Source organism: Pristis pectinata, chromosome 28 (genome assembly GCF_009764475.1).
Source record: "Pristis pectinata isolate sPriPec2 chromosome 28, sPriPec2.1.pri, whole genome shotgun sequence".
NCBI lineage: Eukaryota > Metazoa > Chordata > Chondrichthyes > Rhinopristiformes > Pristidae > Pristis > Pristis pectinata.
In genome coordinates, this window is record NC_067432.1 from 18,682,691 (window position 1) to 18,699,363 (window position 16,673).

General features: G+C 39.0%; 1 protein-coding gene across 5 annotated transcripts in view; it reads left to right on the forward strand.

Moving 5' to 3' along the window:
* Window positions 1–5,838: 5,838 nt before the first annotated feature.
* The window catches only part of LOC127583946 (COUP transcription factor 2-like), a 42,018-nt gene continuing 31,183 nt past the window's right edge, over window positions 5,839–16,673 (forward strand). Inside the window, exons 1-3 of one of the 5 annotated variants that reach the window (XM_052040395.1) lie at window positions 5,839–6,033; window positions 11,887–12,435; window positions 13,803–16,555. In XM_052040395.1, the coding sequence (XP_051896355.1) occupies window positions 5,982–6,033; window positions 11,887–12,435; window positions 13,803–14,077 (876 nt within the window). In that variant the 5' untranslated portion in view covers window positions 5,839–5,981 and the 3' untranslated portion in view covers window positions 14,078–16,555. Of the gene's footprint in view, window positions 6,034–9,720; window positions 11,150–11,886; window positions 12,436–13,802; window positions 16,556–16,673 lie in introns of those variants that run through there. The other 4 variants (XM_052040396.1, XR_007958318.1, XM_052040393.1 and 1 more) reach the window with 4 other exon arrangements.

Below are 16,673 nucleotides of genomic sequence, written 5' to 3' on the forward strand. Positions count from 1 at the left end.
GAATACCAAACCTATTCAGTTCGAATTGATCAGTGCTTTCCTATCTCGCCCGCAATATTTTATTCAATATAAATTCCAATCATATGGGATCATTCTCTTAGTATTGGGAACTCAATGTTCATACCATTGCAGAAAATGCAAAACCAAAAGTTATCTTTGGATGTTATGAAATCGACGATCGTCCACTATGTAGTTGAAAGCAAATATAGTAAAATCTAATTAATTGTAATAATTATGGAGATGCAAGATTTCGGTAAGCAATTGGATGCAATGGAATCAAGTTATCATTGGAGTACGAAGGAGGTGGAGGTGAAGATGGAGGTGGGGAGGGTTGCAGATGGGGCTTGTTAATACCCGGGCGTGCGAGATAACAGAAAACCTAGGCCATTATCTTGTAAAGAGCAAAACTGGGTCTTCCTTAGAGAGAGAGAGAGAGAGAGAGAGAGAGAGAGAGAGAGAGAGAGAGAGAGAGAGAGAGAGAGAGAGAGAGAGAGAGAGAGAATCTGCATTTACCAGAATATTGTTCTGGTTGCTCATAATGTGTAGTAAGATTTGTCCAGAATCCTTTCTGGTAAGACAATTTGAAAAATATTTGGAATACAGAAATCAAATACAAATCTTTAAAATGATTGATTTTGTACTTGGTGTGTTAACCATGTTAGGAAAACGAAGTATACAGAAACTGTTTTGCGCTGAATTATGAAAAAAGCATCACAGACATAATAAATTTGATTGTTAAGTTGTAACCGGATAGCAAGCAGTCATTTTAAGGAGATAGAGAATCACAGAGTAACACTATTGCAATGTCACGGCACAGCAGAGTCAAACTTATCTCTTACTATTATCACCCTTACAAACTACATCCACTTTGGTTGTAAAGAGGAGAGGAAAGGGGAAAGGAAGAGATAGAAAAATGCTGGCGTTCTGCCTAAAGAGAAATCATTGAAACAAATTAATCCTTCGCCGGTTAAATTGACATGGCAATCCATCATCGCAGAGCCAGCCTCTGAAAGCAATCTACTGGCTGCGTGTTCTCAGATTGGCCCTGGGGGCACAGAGACAGATAGAGAAGGTGAGGGGGGTGGGGGAGGGAGTGTAACCTGCACCTTTAAATGAACAACAAAGTGTTTATGGAAGGAATGTAAAAAAAAGCACAAGAAACGTAAAAGTTAAAGCATCCAAGTCGGTGATTAATGAAAGTTAAAACGAGTAGTGATTTGACTGTTCAGCAAGAAATTCAAAGCAGACAGCAGGTGAAAACGGGCACTGCCTGCTCACTACACCTTAAATAAACAAGATGGTTCTTCGGTTAAAAAATATGATACAGTCCAGATCCAGATTAGTAAAACAGAACAAAAAGAGGCCAGCGTTTGGATTCGTCTTTAACATGCAGCACAATAAGAATGGCGAAATCGTGTTTTAAAATGGTAATGAAACGCTTAGCTATCATTGACATGAAAAGAGATGCAGGCAAGAGCAGAAAGTCCTACTGATTAACTAATAAATGGAAGGGATGATCATTGCAACCGGCAGGACGGCAGTTTTGTACAGAATGGGGAGCTGGGGTGAAAAAGAGACTGATAACTTGTTTAATACTTCTCTAAGATCTGAACTCTCAGTTAACACAATCTTGTATTTTGGCAAAGTTACATGAGAGATCGCCGAAAGCAAGAGATGAGTGAAGTTGTGTGGTACAGGCTATCCGGGGGATACACGTAAAACCCTTACCAATATATTAAGAAGAAACACTGAAAAAACCTGGCGTTTCCCCAATAATTAAAGTGGACAGTGACAAATTGGTTTACATCGGTAACACAAATCGTGTCTGCACTAGTTTAGAAGCAACTAGGAAAGTTGAAAAAAAAGGTTTTAGAGGAGTTTTTTTTTGTTTATTATGTTGATTCCCGCAATGCGTGATACTATTGTCAAGAGATGGGTAGCCTGGATATGCATTCGCTGGACAAATATACTTATTAAATCCTATTTTCTCTTTTTTTCAAATCTATATTCAATCCTCAGAATATGCATCACATTGCTAACCACACTTTCGCTTTCTTCCGCCGCAAATCATCTTTCTGACAATCCCCGTTGACAGCTCTTGTTTATTGTTTGTTTCTTGTGTCTTTGTGTATCGATCAAATTTCCTTGCCACCTTTCAACATCATTTATGGTGTAACGTAAGTAAGTTCAAAGTGCGTCGTGAGTTTGCTCGGATGAATTTATGCGTTCGGTATGGGCTTGAATTAAGAAAATCACACGTGTTGCCATTTGTGGTTTTTTATATATATATACTGGGGAGAATGTTTTTAAAAAGCGGAGTCTTCGGATGACATACAATGAAGACAGGGGAAGGGATGGCGGGGTGCTTTTGTAAGGAGGATTTCTAGTAAATTCAATTGTTACAAAAATAATACAGCTAAAACTTAAGAACGTTAACAACTTGGGATTTTCCAAGAGTTCGTGCACAATAAACTAATACCAAAATTCCAGTTGCGAGATCAGCATTCAGTTTAAAACGTATCAGCTAATCCTATATTTTCTGACATCTCCACAATACACTATACCTCAAAGAAGTTTATCACCAGAGACCAGTGCTGATTCTCTACCATGTACCCAGTTAAACATCAATCAGATTCTAGCAACATTCTCGTTTACTCTAAATCTTTCCGCCCAGCCTTCAAACTCGATCAGATTATTTTTTAGCGTGTTCATTAGCCTGGTTAAGCTTTGTTATATCTTGGGCCTGTATGGGTTAATCAGGGCAGCAGCGTGAGGCCCTGGGTCAGAGGTGTCCATCCTAGTCTTGGCGCGGGACATTTGCTGGAAGGTGAGGGAAAACGCATTTTCTCTCTCACACAAGCGCACACACCATCATCGTCTCCACCTGCAGCTCGCAGTTTATCTCCAGGGAGTGCAAAACAGGAGATGACACTCTGCAAATCGCTAATTAGACTTCCCAGATACCTCGGGATGTAGTTTGCCTTTTCGCTTCTATGCAGCTATACAGCTAAATATAGATGGAATCTCAATTTGTTTAAAATGTTATCTAGCTTTGCTTCAGCATTTATGTGGATTTTTTAAAGTGTTTCTGTTTACATCAATGTTGTGACACTTAGTATTTATCCGTGGAATGCATTGGAATGTACGGATATACTGTATGCATGTAGGGGTATGTACCGTGTATTATGTGTCCATCCTTTTCGTTTTATAACAGCATTTAAGACAAATGGAATTGATGCCCAACTCCTTGCATCTTCCACAGATGTCTCACCCCTCGCCATCTCTTCAATTCTCTTTCCATAATTTTACAGCACAGTCTTGTTTTTATCCTTGGTCTTGCACTTACCCCACCGTCAGAAATCGCTTCCTAATCAGTGTCTATTGATTTTCGCACCTCTTTTTATCCTGTTATCCCCACATCTGAAACATGCCTTTAAAACCTCTCTTTACACACAATGATTTACCCCTTTGCTCCGTTCTCACCAGCGAAAAACAATCGATATGCCCGTGTTATTTGTGTGTGATCAGTAAATATTTAGTGTGGTGACATCTTCAGCTTCCCTCCCAATCGATACAAGACCCAATAGGCGGCGTGTTGTAATCTGTAGACAACTACTGTCTGCTGCTCTCTATGGTGTACCTTTCAAGCCTTTTTCTTTCTTTCTGCTCCTCTGTTAAGATCAATTTCTTCTTGCCTCAACCTCTGAGTCAGTAACCCTTTAGTGCGACACGATACATAATAAGCTGGTTGTCTTGTTATCGTCAACTTTCCATTCATAAAACTGGACGAATCTTATTAAAGCCACACTGTACATTGCTACTTATTAGCTTTATCCAACGCCTATTGGTGCTGATCCGAATTTTAGTGGCGCCATGCACTCGAAGGACTGTGCATCCGCTAATAAATTGTGTGTATTTATTTCTAGCCATGTTATATTTTACCATTATTATTCAACCAGTTATTTTTCACTATTAAAAATTGCAGGAACAATAAAGTTCACACATTTTCCATTATCTGGACTACTGAAAATTGACTTAGAAATTAAAAATACATTTGTATATTCACTGCAACGTTGTTAATGTTATTTTTTCATTGTCAAGCAGCCCGGTGCGTTCTATCCTTGACAAATAGGTCACAACATTATATTCTTACATGTTGCGCATACTTCTCAAGACTTAGCCACTGTTAACTTTAAAAAAAAGTATTCACTCAGTATAGTCAACATGATAGTGACTAAAACGAACTATTTTTTAAATGAATAAACTGTCGCTTCGCGTTAAAATAAAATGTTTCACGTACTAATCGGCCTCATCTCAATCAAACCACAAGACTTTTGAGAAATTCGGTGCTCCACACACACACACACACACACACACACACACACACACACACACACACACACACATATATATATATACACATACATATATATATATCTAACAGAGTTAGGCATACGGACATTAAACACCTTGAAAATAAGCAGTGCTCACATTATCAACAATTAAAGCATAGTGTTACATATTAGCGATAAGATTTATAGTCATGCATTTTAAAGCATTCTCCTCCGTTTGACAATTTTACTTGTAAATTCCTTCCTTTTAACACACAGAAATATTTGTTTTTTTTGTATAAAAAGCACTGTACTGTCGGTATATGTTATTATATGTTCTATAGTGTCCAGTAGAAATGTCTATGTGTTGTTTAGGTTCTGATATCTATTGTGCCATTGGAAATGGCTGCATGGAAAAGTGGTGGAGCGGCTAATACTGGCAAGATTTGGAAGTGCACATGTACTTAATGATTTAATTGCAGCAGATTCCAACGCCAGAATCCGGAGGGTGAGCAGTATTTAGCTGCAATCAGGCCAGAAATGTTGCACAAGGTTTTTCTCTTGAAAGAGCGCCTATGTGTCCATTGAAGGGCGCTGATCCGAAAAGACAGAGGGGACAAATAAAAATCGATCTGAAGCGACCCTGGCCGTCCTTTTCACACGATTCACACACAATCCCCTCTCAACTCTGCCAAGACAAAGGCCTGGGGCTGGAGGGATTCTCCACCAGCCACAGATACCCTTTTGGAAAACGCGGAGATAATTTTACACTGGGCACAAACCACGTTCTATATCAACAGATCATCTCAAACCCCAAAAGAAATATTTGCTCTTCTTCGAAGCGTTGATGGGGGCGGGGTGGGATGTTAAGCTTTGGGGGACTGGGTCACTTTTGTACCCTGAATCTGAAACAACTTTATAGATGAAACAGAACATAAATAAATTACTTTGACATGAAGTTCTTCAAACTCCAGTAACCACACATATCAGGGGGAGAGGGGGTGATCAGAAGTTGAGGGTAACTTAATTATTTATCCCCATCTCTTCTTGCTAGACTAATATAGTCGCAGTATAAATCTGGTTTGCTTCTGATGCACGTATTCTACACTGTTTTCTGTACTTTTGGCCTTTCATTACCATCCCCCCCCCCCCCCCCCCCATCCACTCCGAAAAAAAATCCATATATTGGAAACTTTCACTAAAAGCGTTGAACTGACCAGAGCAAAGGAGCGAAATTGCGCAGGGTAGGGGTATTACTCGCTCGGGGGTTTAAAAGGAGCGGATCGCATTCCACTGCACTTTCCCTCAGCTCGGCGATATCGATAGGCCCATAAAGTTAACCATAAGAATGGGCGAAAGTTAAATTGCAAATCGAAAGTACTTCCCTGGTTTCTGAATATTTATATCAGCCTCTCGCTCTCGCCAAAGGCTACCTTTTATCAGTTTACACTATCGGTCGAGCAAACAGATGACGGTCGATGAAATGAATGATTCTCTTCAATAGGCAAATAGATCAGGTGAGGAGCAGACGAGCCCTCCTTCAGTTCACCTGCCAGAAAAAAAAGAGATTCATCTCACTCAGTAGTTCCCAACTCGGTTCCGCCAAGATTCACAACTTCCTGTGTCCAGAGGAGACTCGAACCCATCACGATGCAAATAATTTCGGACACTGAACAAAGACAATTGCAAGCAATGATGTTTGGTATGTTTTTAATAAATATATGTATCTATACTTTTCTTTATTTAATCGAGGGAAAATACGCTTTTCTTGATCAAAACATTATCGTTCTTAAACACCTGTATTAATTAATCTATATTATTTTGACACGAAGCAGGTTTAGAATTTCAACACATGCTCTACTTTGTAGCCTATTGAATATCCGATAAAACAATTAAAGTTTTGCTTTAATTATTTCTAGATTTAATGAAAAAAAATCATCAAATCATGCTCGGGTTCTCGTTCTGATTATTTTGGTAATCTAGTGCTCAGTTCCTACGTTCCGGGTAGTTATGTACGTGTTTCCAAATGTATTAGCGATCACCGGTCGGGAATTCAATCGAACCGTGAATAGGTTGTAGCATCGCACGATAGTGTAATATTAGCAAATATGCAACAGAACCATCAGAAATAAACATTCTTCGCCAACCTCTAAATAAAGCCAAGGTACCTAGAACCTTTCTAAAGCGATTGCCCGTCGAGTACGCAGAAATCCAAAGCCTCTGTCCCGTGTTTCAATGAATTAGATTTGTTTTTCAGTCATTGCTAAATTGCTGTGTAATAGTGCTTTGATTTACAACGCTGGATATCGCCGGCGAGCTCATTTAAAGAAAAACTTTTGTCTTTAAAATAAGAAAACAGTCTGAATCGCCGCAAATGAGCGAGTAAACGTTGCCACAATCAACAGATTTAATTTGAACTGTGCATTAGAAATTGGTACTCACCACTTTTATCTAGATCCAGACACTCAGCTGATGATTTTTGTGGGGAAAATATATATATTTATTTATTTGAGGGATGAAGCAGCCAGCTTCGGTTTGGCTTTACTGCTTTAGATGAGCCGTTTTAGATGGGGGAAAAGTCTATTAGCAATCGGTTGTTTTGGAAATACGACCAATTCCAGGCACTTAAGCCAACCCAAGCGTCCAGGCAGATCTAGAAAAAAAACAAAGCGACGGAGATCACGCAGTCCCGCTCAGCAACGTCCGAGTCAATTAGAGAAAAATCCTAAAGAATTAATCACATTAAAGGTGCAGAAGTTTTTTTTCGGGGTATAAAGGACGCGTTGTGAGCGAGGAGGCGCCGCGATCCCTTTGAATGGCTTTTCTGCTCCGGAGTTCTACAGCGACACTCCATACGCTAGGTGGCAGCCAGATACTGTACAAGATTTTGACAAATTCTCCAGCATATGCTGCGATTTAGCACTGTAAATTTTTCAGAAGCCCGCTGCACTGACAGCTCCCGGCGGTTATCAAAGTGCCACAAGTCACCGCTTAAAAACTGCAATGACTTTGAGATCACCAGGACACAATGGGAACCACTTTCCCTATTCATTGTGTTGAAATGTAGTGAGAGAGAAAGAAACAGGGCGAATTCACAGGGAACTCAAATTCAATAGATCTAGCTGGTTATCAGAGAACAACTGGGAAGTAAGTGGCATCTAGTTCGTGTTATAAATAGGTTTCTATGGCCATGCCATAGTTGGCATAGAACACAATATTAATTTACCAAATCCTATGCACCTCCATCCCTTGGAAACTATTTGAACTCCGACTGACTAGTTTCTGATTGTCTCTCTGGTTGATTTCGAAGCAACTCAAACTTACTTTTGAAATTATCACCAAGTGTAACCTTACTATCTGCAATTAAAAATAATAAAACAGCGATTCAATTTTGCTCCAGAAAACATGTTTCAAACTTCTGCCTGCATCTCTTAAAAAGGCTTCTAGCAACATGCACCTTTGGCTAGATAATAGTGATATTGACACATTGTTTAATTACTAACAAAAGATATTCATTTCACATTTCTCAAAACTAACCGCATATAGCGTTCCAGCCTGTCGACTATCTGTTCAAATTAAATTAAGCTTTTGCCTAACTCATTGAAGCTGTTCAATTTAAAACCATGCGTACTTTTTTGTAACTTGCCACATATATTGCCTTAGATGCTATACTGGAGATTTTGTCCCTTCTTTACTGAACCAAGTGAGCGTAGTTCCTGTGCGATTGCATTGTGAAATGGACATTACAAAGAAAAGGAGTTCATTTACCTCCAAGTAAACACATCATGTGTTACAGATTTTAATCACTTCCTTTAATTGTAAGGACACTGCTAAGGAACTGTACCCACAAATTATATACATTCGAGTGGATTTGTGAAGGAAGGTCAGCAAAGCACAGAGGGAAAATGTTTTCTTCAAAGTAACGGTATTTAAGGTACTATCCATTGGACTTCAAAGTGAACACCTGTTTAATGCAATGTCTCATGTTTGTGTACAATATCCTTGATCGGGTATAATTTCATATTTTATATGTTAACTGCGTAATAATGTATTCATCGATAGGCGTGAGAATTTCTGAATATTCCCGGTAAAGCATACTATCAATTTTGAAAGCATGTATCAAATGTACAGGATGCATCTAAATTGTGCTTTATAGTGCATATGTATTAAATTATATCCTTTTTTTGTTAAAATACCGTGAAATATGCAGTTGCAATTCAGCGCGAGCGGATTCTAAATAGCACGCAGCTTCCTACAATAATGCATTTTTTTCCTCCATACACACTAATTCAATTCCAAGTACTTATTTAGTGTACTACAAGAATTCCGCAAAGTATTAGTTGCTGCAATTAAACATAACATACAATGTGGCCAGACTCTCCAAAACCATTGAATTTACGTGTCTGTTATATTTCTCACGCCAACATTTGTCAATTCTGCCCTGTTGAAACGTCAGATTTCTAGTTAATTTTAGTAGCACTGCCAACAGAATAACCCATCCAGCCCAGAGTGACCCTTAAATATAATATGGTATAAATGGAGATGTCCTTTTTCCATAATAAATACATGATACACTGAAATCCATTATTATAGAGGGACAAGGGAGAAAGTCTTATCGGAGCAACTACGCTCCAAAGAATCGTCCGTCCATATAGTTTCGGGCATTTTGGTGCATATCTGCATATCCTTGTGGAAATATCAGTCTTCCTATATGTTTCAATGTATCTAGCTAACCAGTTATTCGTATACTTCAAAGCTCTTTTTCACTTTTTAGGATTTCAAAGTAAACGCGTTATTTATCCGAATTAATAATGGTTCATCAGATGAATGAGACCCTCTCGAGTATTCATAGCTCTTCTAAGGCTAGATACCTTGTGGAACTAAAAAAAAACAATTATTCTCCATAAACTAGCCGTAGCTGATTTCTGACATTATTTTACTTCATTTTATTTGGACGCTTTCAAAAAAAATCTTCATAATCCTCGCTACCGTTAGGATGTCCCAATTAATACAATAGCGTCGCCGCTAATGTTAAGACAATCTTCAGCATCAACTCGTCACTGATAAAACTGACACTTCAAAAAAAATTGGTATTGATGGATCTTTGATTTTTCAAGAAAATGCTTATCCCAGAAGCTATCAAAATTATATATACATATTAGGCATATTGTAAACTCTGGACTAGTGTCTTTAATAATGTTGAATAAACTCTTCATATATCAAAATTCTCTTTCTACAAGACACGCTTGTATAAATAATTTTAATGAGGATTGTTCAATGTTTGTTGTTGCGTGAGTTTGCTGAGTCTTTTATCTCATATCATTTATTAGATTATTTAATATTACCTATATATTAATTTTATCTACATATGGCTCAATTGTGGCGGTTGCATTTATAAAATCTACAGTTCTCCCAACGCCACCCATCCTTCCAGATTTTTTAAAATGAAAAAGTGGAGGTGGTGTGGGGGGAGAAATAAAAAACTTATTTTTCGAAGTAGACCTCTGCGCATGGATTTAATGTAAATTTGTTGCCGGCCAGGATGTGCTAGATAATAAGTAAGGTGCCTATCCAATGCGGTGCAGGGGGCGGGCCAGATGTCCCAGCCCCTCGAACCTAAAGCTCTGACCAGTCGCCTTTGATTGTCAGTCGCCAGCAGCCGCCGCTTGGCTCCGTCACTCGGCAGCGCCATATAAGGAAAGCATCTCCATAGAAACGTGTCAGTTTCAATAGTCGTGTCAAAGTTCACTATATACAGCCATCCGCGCAGATTTCCCCTTTCAGAAAAATTACTCCGCAAGCCCGCTCGTTCAAATCGGATTCACTTCCAACCCCCTTTTGCATATTTGATCAGTTTGATTCTCTCTCTCTTCCTTTTTTTGCCTCCTCTCGCATGAGAGAGGTTCTATAGCTCTCCCTTTTTCACGACGTCGACTCTTTTTTTTGTAGTCTCTTTTGCTGGCGAGTTGTTGACTCTCATCGTGTGTATGTGCAGTTCCAGCACTACCAGTACGGCGGAGAATTTATGATCAGTTGATGGTCGGGCACTTCTACTCCGGATCGTGCATCTGCCTTCAAGAGTCGATCATTTTTTTTGTTTTCAATCTTTAACCTTTCGTCCCCCTTCTTCCTTTTTTGATGGGTTTCCTGAATGGCTGACTGCGTGTTGCCCTGGTCCTGGCCCCCCGACACTCGCCTCTTCTCTGCCGATCGGGTTTGAACTGCTGCTCTCTCTCTCTCTCTCTCTCTCTCCCCTCTCTCTCTCTTTCTCTCTCTCTCTCTCTCTCTCTCTTTCTCTGTATTTTTTTTTGTCGGCTAATCGACTCTCCTTCCTTCATTTTCCTGATTTGCCGATCCAAAAGACAAGACCTTTTTTTTCGCTGCCTGATAACACTCTGCCCGAGATATGGCAATGGTAGTTAGTACGTGGCGAGACCCGCAGGACGACGTGGCCGGAGCGCAGGGCACACAGCCACCCCCGCCTCAGCAAGGACCGCAACAGCCTTCTGGAGCACCCCTTACCCCGCAGACTCCGGGCCAGCCGGGAGCCCCGGGCACCCCGGCCCAGTCCAACCAACAGCAAGGCGAGAAGCAGCAGCAGCACATCGAGTGTGTGGTGTGCGGGGATAAATCGAGCGGCAAACACTACGGCCAGTTCACCTGCGAAGGCTGCAAGAGTTTCTTTAAAAGAAGTGTGCGCAGAAACTTGACGTACACATGTCGTGCCAACAGGAACTGCCCCATAGACCAACACCACCGCAATCAGTGTCAGTACTGTCGCCTGAAAAAATGCCTCAAAGTCGGCATGAGACGGGAAGGTATTGAGAATTCATTTATTTCAAATGTTTGAACCGGTCTAACCACCAACCCCCACTTCCACCTAGTAAAAAAAACGCTAAACAGCGCTTGTTTAATTCTATAAAGTTAAAATGGGCTTTCATGCATGCATATTGCAATCAATTGCTATCGTCTGTCTCTGCAGTTTAGGGTTGAGAAAGTCCTTTAAATGTTCTTGTAAATGTTATATTTTGCTTTCACTTTGTATGTGTGTGTGTTTGTGTGTTTGTGTGTGTGTGTGTCTGTGTGTATAAGAGAGAGAGAGAACTGTGTGTGGGGGAGAGAGTGCTCGAAAATTGTAAGTTGTAGATTAACCATAGAAAGCGTGTTTTGATTGTAATCTAATTTGAAAAATGTGTTATGTTACACATGAAACTTCACATGAAAAGAGAGGAGGGTGCTAATAATGCACTGTGCAAGTTGGAGCAGTTTGTAGAGTAAAGTCCAGATAGGAAAATAAATCAGCCATTGTTTTAAAATATTTAATCAGTTTTTACACGCTTTAGGGAAATGACATAGCAAAATTGCATTGCAGTGCTTGGCTTAACATATGCAGTCGTGGTTTAAAATATGCAGCATTATGCTGTAGCATAGGTGAGATTTATATAAAAAAAGATAGTGTCTGCGGCAGCTCTTGTTTTTTGGTAAATGGCTAGGAGTATGTATTGTGTGCAAACTGTCTGAAAATGTGGTAAGATTCAGGTTTCAATATCTGTAGTCTGTTCTTTTCGCACTGCAGCAGTCCAAAGGGGAAGAATGCCACCTACACAACCGACTCCAGGCCAGTTCGCCTTGACAAACGGAGACCCACTCAACTGCCATTCCTATTTATCGGGATATATCTCCCTGTTACTGCGGGCCGAGCCCTATCCGACCTCCCGCTACGGCAGCCAGTGCATGCAACCGAACAATATCATGGGCATTGAAAACATTTGTGAACTGGCCGCTCGGCTGCTCTTCAGCGCCGTGGAATGGGCGAGGAATATCCCTTTCTTCCCGGATCTGCAGATCACAGACCAGGTAGCCCTGCTAAGGCTGACCTGGAGTGAGTTGTTTGTTCTGAACGCTGCCCAGTGTTCCATGCCTCTTCATGTGGCTCCTCTCTTGGCCGCCGCCGGGCTCCATGCGTCTCCTATGTCTGCAGACAGGGTCGTTGCTTTCATGGATCACATAAGGATCTTCCAGGAACAGGTCGAAAAACTCAAGGCTTTGCACGTCGATTCGGCAGAGTACAGCTGCTTAAAGGCCATTGTCCTCTTCACATCAGGTAAGCAAATATTCACTTCAAAATATGGCTGATCTGCAATCAGAACAGCCATGATATCAGATCAGAATGGAGATTCAGGAAAATGTTCAGCTCTACTTTCAGTGTACTTAGCGTACTGTCATGTACTCTCCATATAATGTCTATTAATATTGAAATGGCTTAAAAGTCTTCATGCTTTAGCAAAACACAAGTTTTAAAATATGATGAAAACTCTTCATGAGCTTTTTAACCATTTGTAGTGATTTATGTCATAGGCAGTTACTGCATATTTTCCAACGTTTTTCATGGGAAGGTATATTAGGATTTTTTAAAAATGAAGTCCGAATGTAAATCTGAAAGAAGAGAAAATTATAATTCTATTTTCCATTTTTCCTACGTTACAAAGTGAGTCTATTTCCATCATATAATGTTCAGAATTACTGAATTTAAGTTATAATAGTAGCACAACCGTTCTTTTAGAGCTGGTATAAAGCTTTCAGGGATTGATATCAGGAAACAGAAAATTCCAGTTTATGTGGGAAAGCGGTTCACAATCCCTTCCTTGTTGTGTCAGAGTGATCTGGGTATCCAGAGGACTCTCTGGACCCCTTCCAGTGCTCGAGTCGTGACCCAAACTTCCTTTTTTATATTATTACTTCACACATAAAAACGATGCTTTTCCAAAATGTCTTTTTTAACCAAACTAATCAAATTAAAGTGAGCATTTAGTTGGGGAAAAACAATATCCAGGCAACTGAGCTTAAATGAGGGTGACGTTTTGTGTGTTTGCTTTAAGTTATCACATGCCAGTTTTTATGAAGTAGTATTTTTCTTAGTCTTTTTTTTATACTTGAATTACTAACCGACTTGGAAACACTTTTAAATGTTATGCGGTTTATTTTGTTTGTTCAGTCTACTTGATCCTACTCAACCAAGAGCAATCGATGACATTACCATAGCAGTTAATTTATTACTATTTGTAAAATGTCAGGCCTTGTGTGCAGCGAAGCAAACTCACTGTTTTGTGAGCACTTTGGTGTTACATGCTGATGAAAAAAAAATATATATACATGTAAATATATACGTTGCTCGCCAGAGCAAGCTAAATCTGGTTTGCGTTTACAAACGCAAAAAAGTATTATGTAAAACGTGGTTGTGAATGGTTGCTGTATCTGTGCTTTGTGTTTTCTTTGATGCCTGTAATAATATGCGTCTGCTGGGCTGGGTTTGCAGTATTGCAAGATGCAATGGCTAGGTCAGGTCATAACCTATGCTCTCTAATTAAAGGTCCCATGCAAGTATGGGTGTAATATATTTAATCCTACACTTTTTCTAATATATTTCTTTTTTTTTTGCTCCTTCCTTTGTGCTCTCTTTCCTTAATGAAGATGCTTGTGGTTTGTCTGATGTGGCCCATATAGAAAGCTTACAGGAGAAATCGCAATGTGCTCTGGAGGAGTATGTTCGCAGCCAGTATCCGAACCAACCGACCCGCTTTGGGAAGCTTTTACTTCGTCTCCCTTCTCTTCGCACCGTCTCGTCTTCTGTCATCGAGCAATTATTCTTCGTCCGTTTGGTAGGTAAAACCCCCATAGAAACCCTGATCCGTGATATGTTACTATCCGGGAGCAGCTTCAACTGGCCTTACATGTCGATTCAATAAATAGGAAGGGAAAAAGGCAAGTGACATTATTTTGCAAATTCCTTCTGTAAGGAAGGAAATAAAAGGCTGTTACAAGTTTACCTATGTGACACAAAAAAAATTGAAGAGAGGGAAGAATAAAAAGGACTGTGGATTTCAATGACTGTACACGAACTTAAAAACGCATTCAAAAACTCTCGTGTGTCGTTCAGAACAACTTGCTACTTATCATTTTGTAACAAAAGGAAATTAGTCTTTTATTTTGGTTTATTTTGTAAACTTTTGAGAAATATCGATATAAAGATAAGTGCATTTAAACAAGAATTTCAAAATTAGGAGGAAAGAAAAATAACATTTTCCAAATTATTATAAATTGTCCGGTGTCTATGTATCTATAGCTGTTTTGTATTTTTCCTGGTTTCAAACCAGTCTCCTCTGTGATTCTCTACTAATAATTTTGATATAACCATTGCTTCTTATCAGATACGGTGTATCACGTAAATATGTTCTGCAAGAATTAAAACTGAGTCCGCTAAAATGTTAGATGAAAGGGTTTTTTGACGGAATTGCAACTTAATGCTGGAAGCGCACTTATAGTGTTAACTCAAAAGACGTTTAATTTGGGGGAAATTGACTGCAGACCAATATTAAATGATACACACTTGTAATTTAAAAATCCATTGTTGAAAACTCGTTAATATTGACATGTGGGGGTTGGGGGCGGGAGTACATTGTGGGTATATATCTGAAAGCAAAAATCTTTTATGTGTCCAAGACACAGTACAATTTTTTCATTAAATTTATGTGGCTCAATTTAGTTCCTGTCGCAGTATAGAATCGTACGAGGCTCCAAAACACGCCTGTTTGTATATTTCACACCCATTTGTCACAATTATAAATCCTTCGCCCTTTTAAAGGAAAAAAATAATACCACAATTTCTTTTCTTGGATTCAGCATGGAACTCTATGTCGGCACTTACTATTTGACATGTGGTTAATTAAGTATCTGGAGTTTACAGTCGTGTATACAAGCTGAAGGGTTTTTTAAGTGCAAAATTTCTGTACTGTAAAAGTTATGATTGGATTGTTTGGTCAGTCTTGTGTGTTATATTCAAGAAAAAATGAAAGTATTCGGAAATTATAATATTATTTGATATATGGAACTTTTCGCTGTTACAATTGTATGTTCACCCAAGGAAAAAAAAATCTCATTACAATGGTCAAACATTGCAGTTTACTGGAGTCATTACAATTCGTGCATTATTTGTCTTATTTACTCTATATACCTGTATAGTTTACTGCCACAGTCTGTAGTAGTGGACAAACCACATGCTTTTTCAATGAAAGGATAAATCGTGGACTCATGCTGCTCCTTGCTTTTAGGTTTTAGCAATGACACCCTAAAGATACAGTCAAATAGCCCCTATACGACACGCCGTACCCCTTCCTTTTAAAATTCAAAATGCCATGGGGATTTTGACCACCGACCCTTATTTAGTTCTAACTTAAGTGCCTGTGCAACCAATGTACATTAGACAGGTGTTAGGAAGCATGGATCATTATGTGTTTTAATGGTCAGGATTTTGTTTTGAAGCTTATTGTGTCTAAAGTTCACGCACAGAACACACTTAAACAAGCAATTGCTACTAGGAACAGTGTTGATTGTAAATAAAATATATTAAATGAGATTTATTCAAAAAAGTATGTCTGGAAAAATGTGGTTGCCAATTTTTGTTATTGGAAGATCTTCAAACGGAGGATGATGTGGCTGACGTTTGATGTGTAGCACTACAAGTGAGCCTGATTTTATGTATATAAATATAAATTCATTTGAATTTTTATATATGGGAATAGACTGTGAGAGCATGGCCACAGGTCGCTAACACATTTTACATTTGTTACATACATGTAAATGTTTGATTGTATAGAGGATATACATTTGGGCGAATGTTTGCCTTCAGTGCTCCCATATACCCTTGTTTAAAAGCAAAACACACACACAAAAAAAGCAAAAATAATAACAGAGCGAGCTGGTTTGGGTTGGCCAAGCCATTTGTTCCAAGCTTTCTGGTAGTGCTGCTACCCACACTGCAGTGTGAAAACTTGCATTTTGTCCCTTTTTTAAAAAATAAAAAAAATACCTTTTTTTGTGTGTGGCTGTCCAGCCACATTCTACACCATGTTGTGGTTGCACAAAAAAAAAGAATCATTTTGTATAGTTGATGGAACAGTGATCTTTACCTGTTATAGAGACAGATCTGGACCAGAAATGATGTATGATTGTGATTATTAACACGTTTGCAGCTGACCCACGTTTTTTTTTACTTCAGGGTATTGCTACGCTGTTCTAACTTATAGATCGAGCCTTTTCAGATGTTTTTTATTGCAAGTAATATGTGTGTGGAGTTACTACGCCAGACTCCTGTTTGTGTTAGCTATTGTATACAGCGTTTTTGTTGTAAATTGTTCTTGGTATTAAATTATAATTTATGGCTTTGAATCAAAGTCTCTCCCTGTTTCATTCCCTATTTTCTTAACTTAAATATTGATAAATCGAAGCTTTCATCATAATAAACGATTCTGCATATAATCTGTACATGGTACGAGACTGTATTGC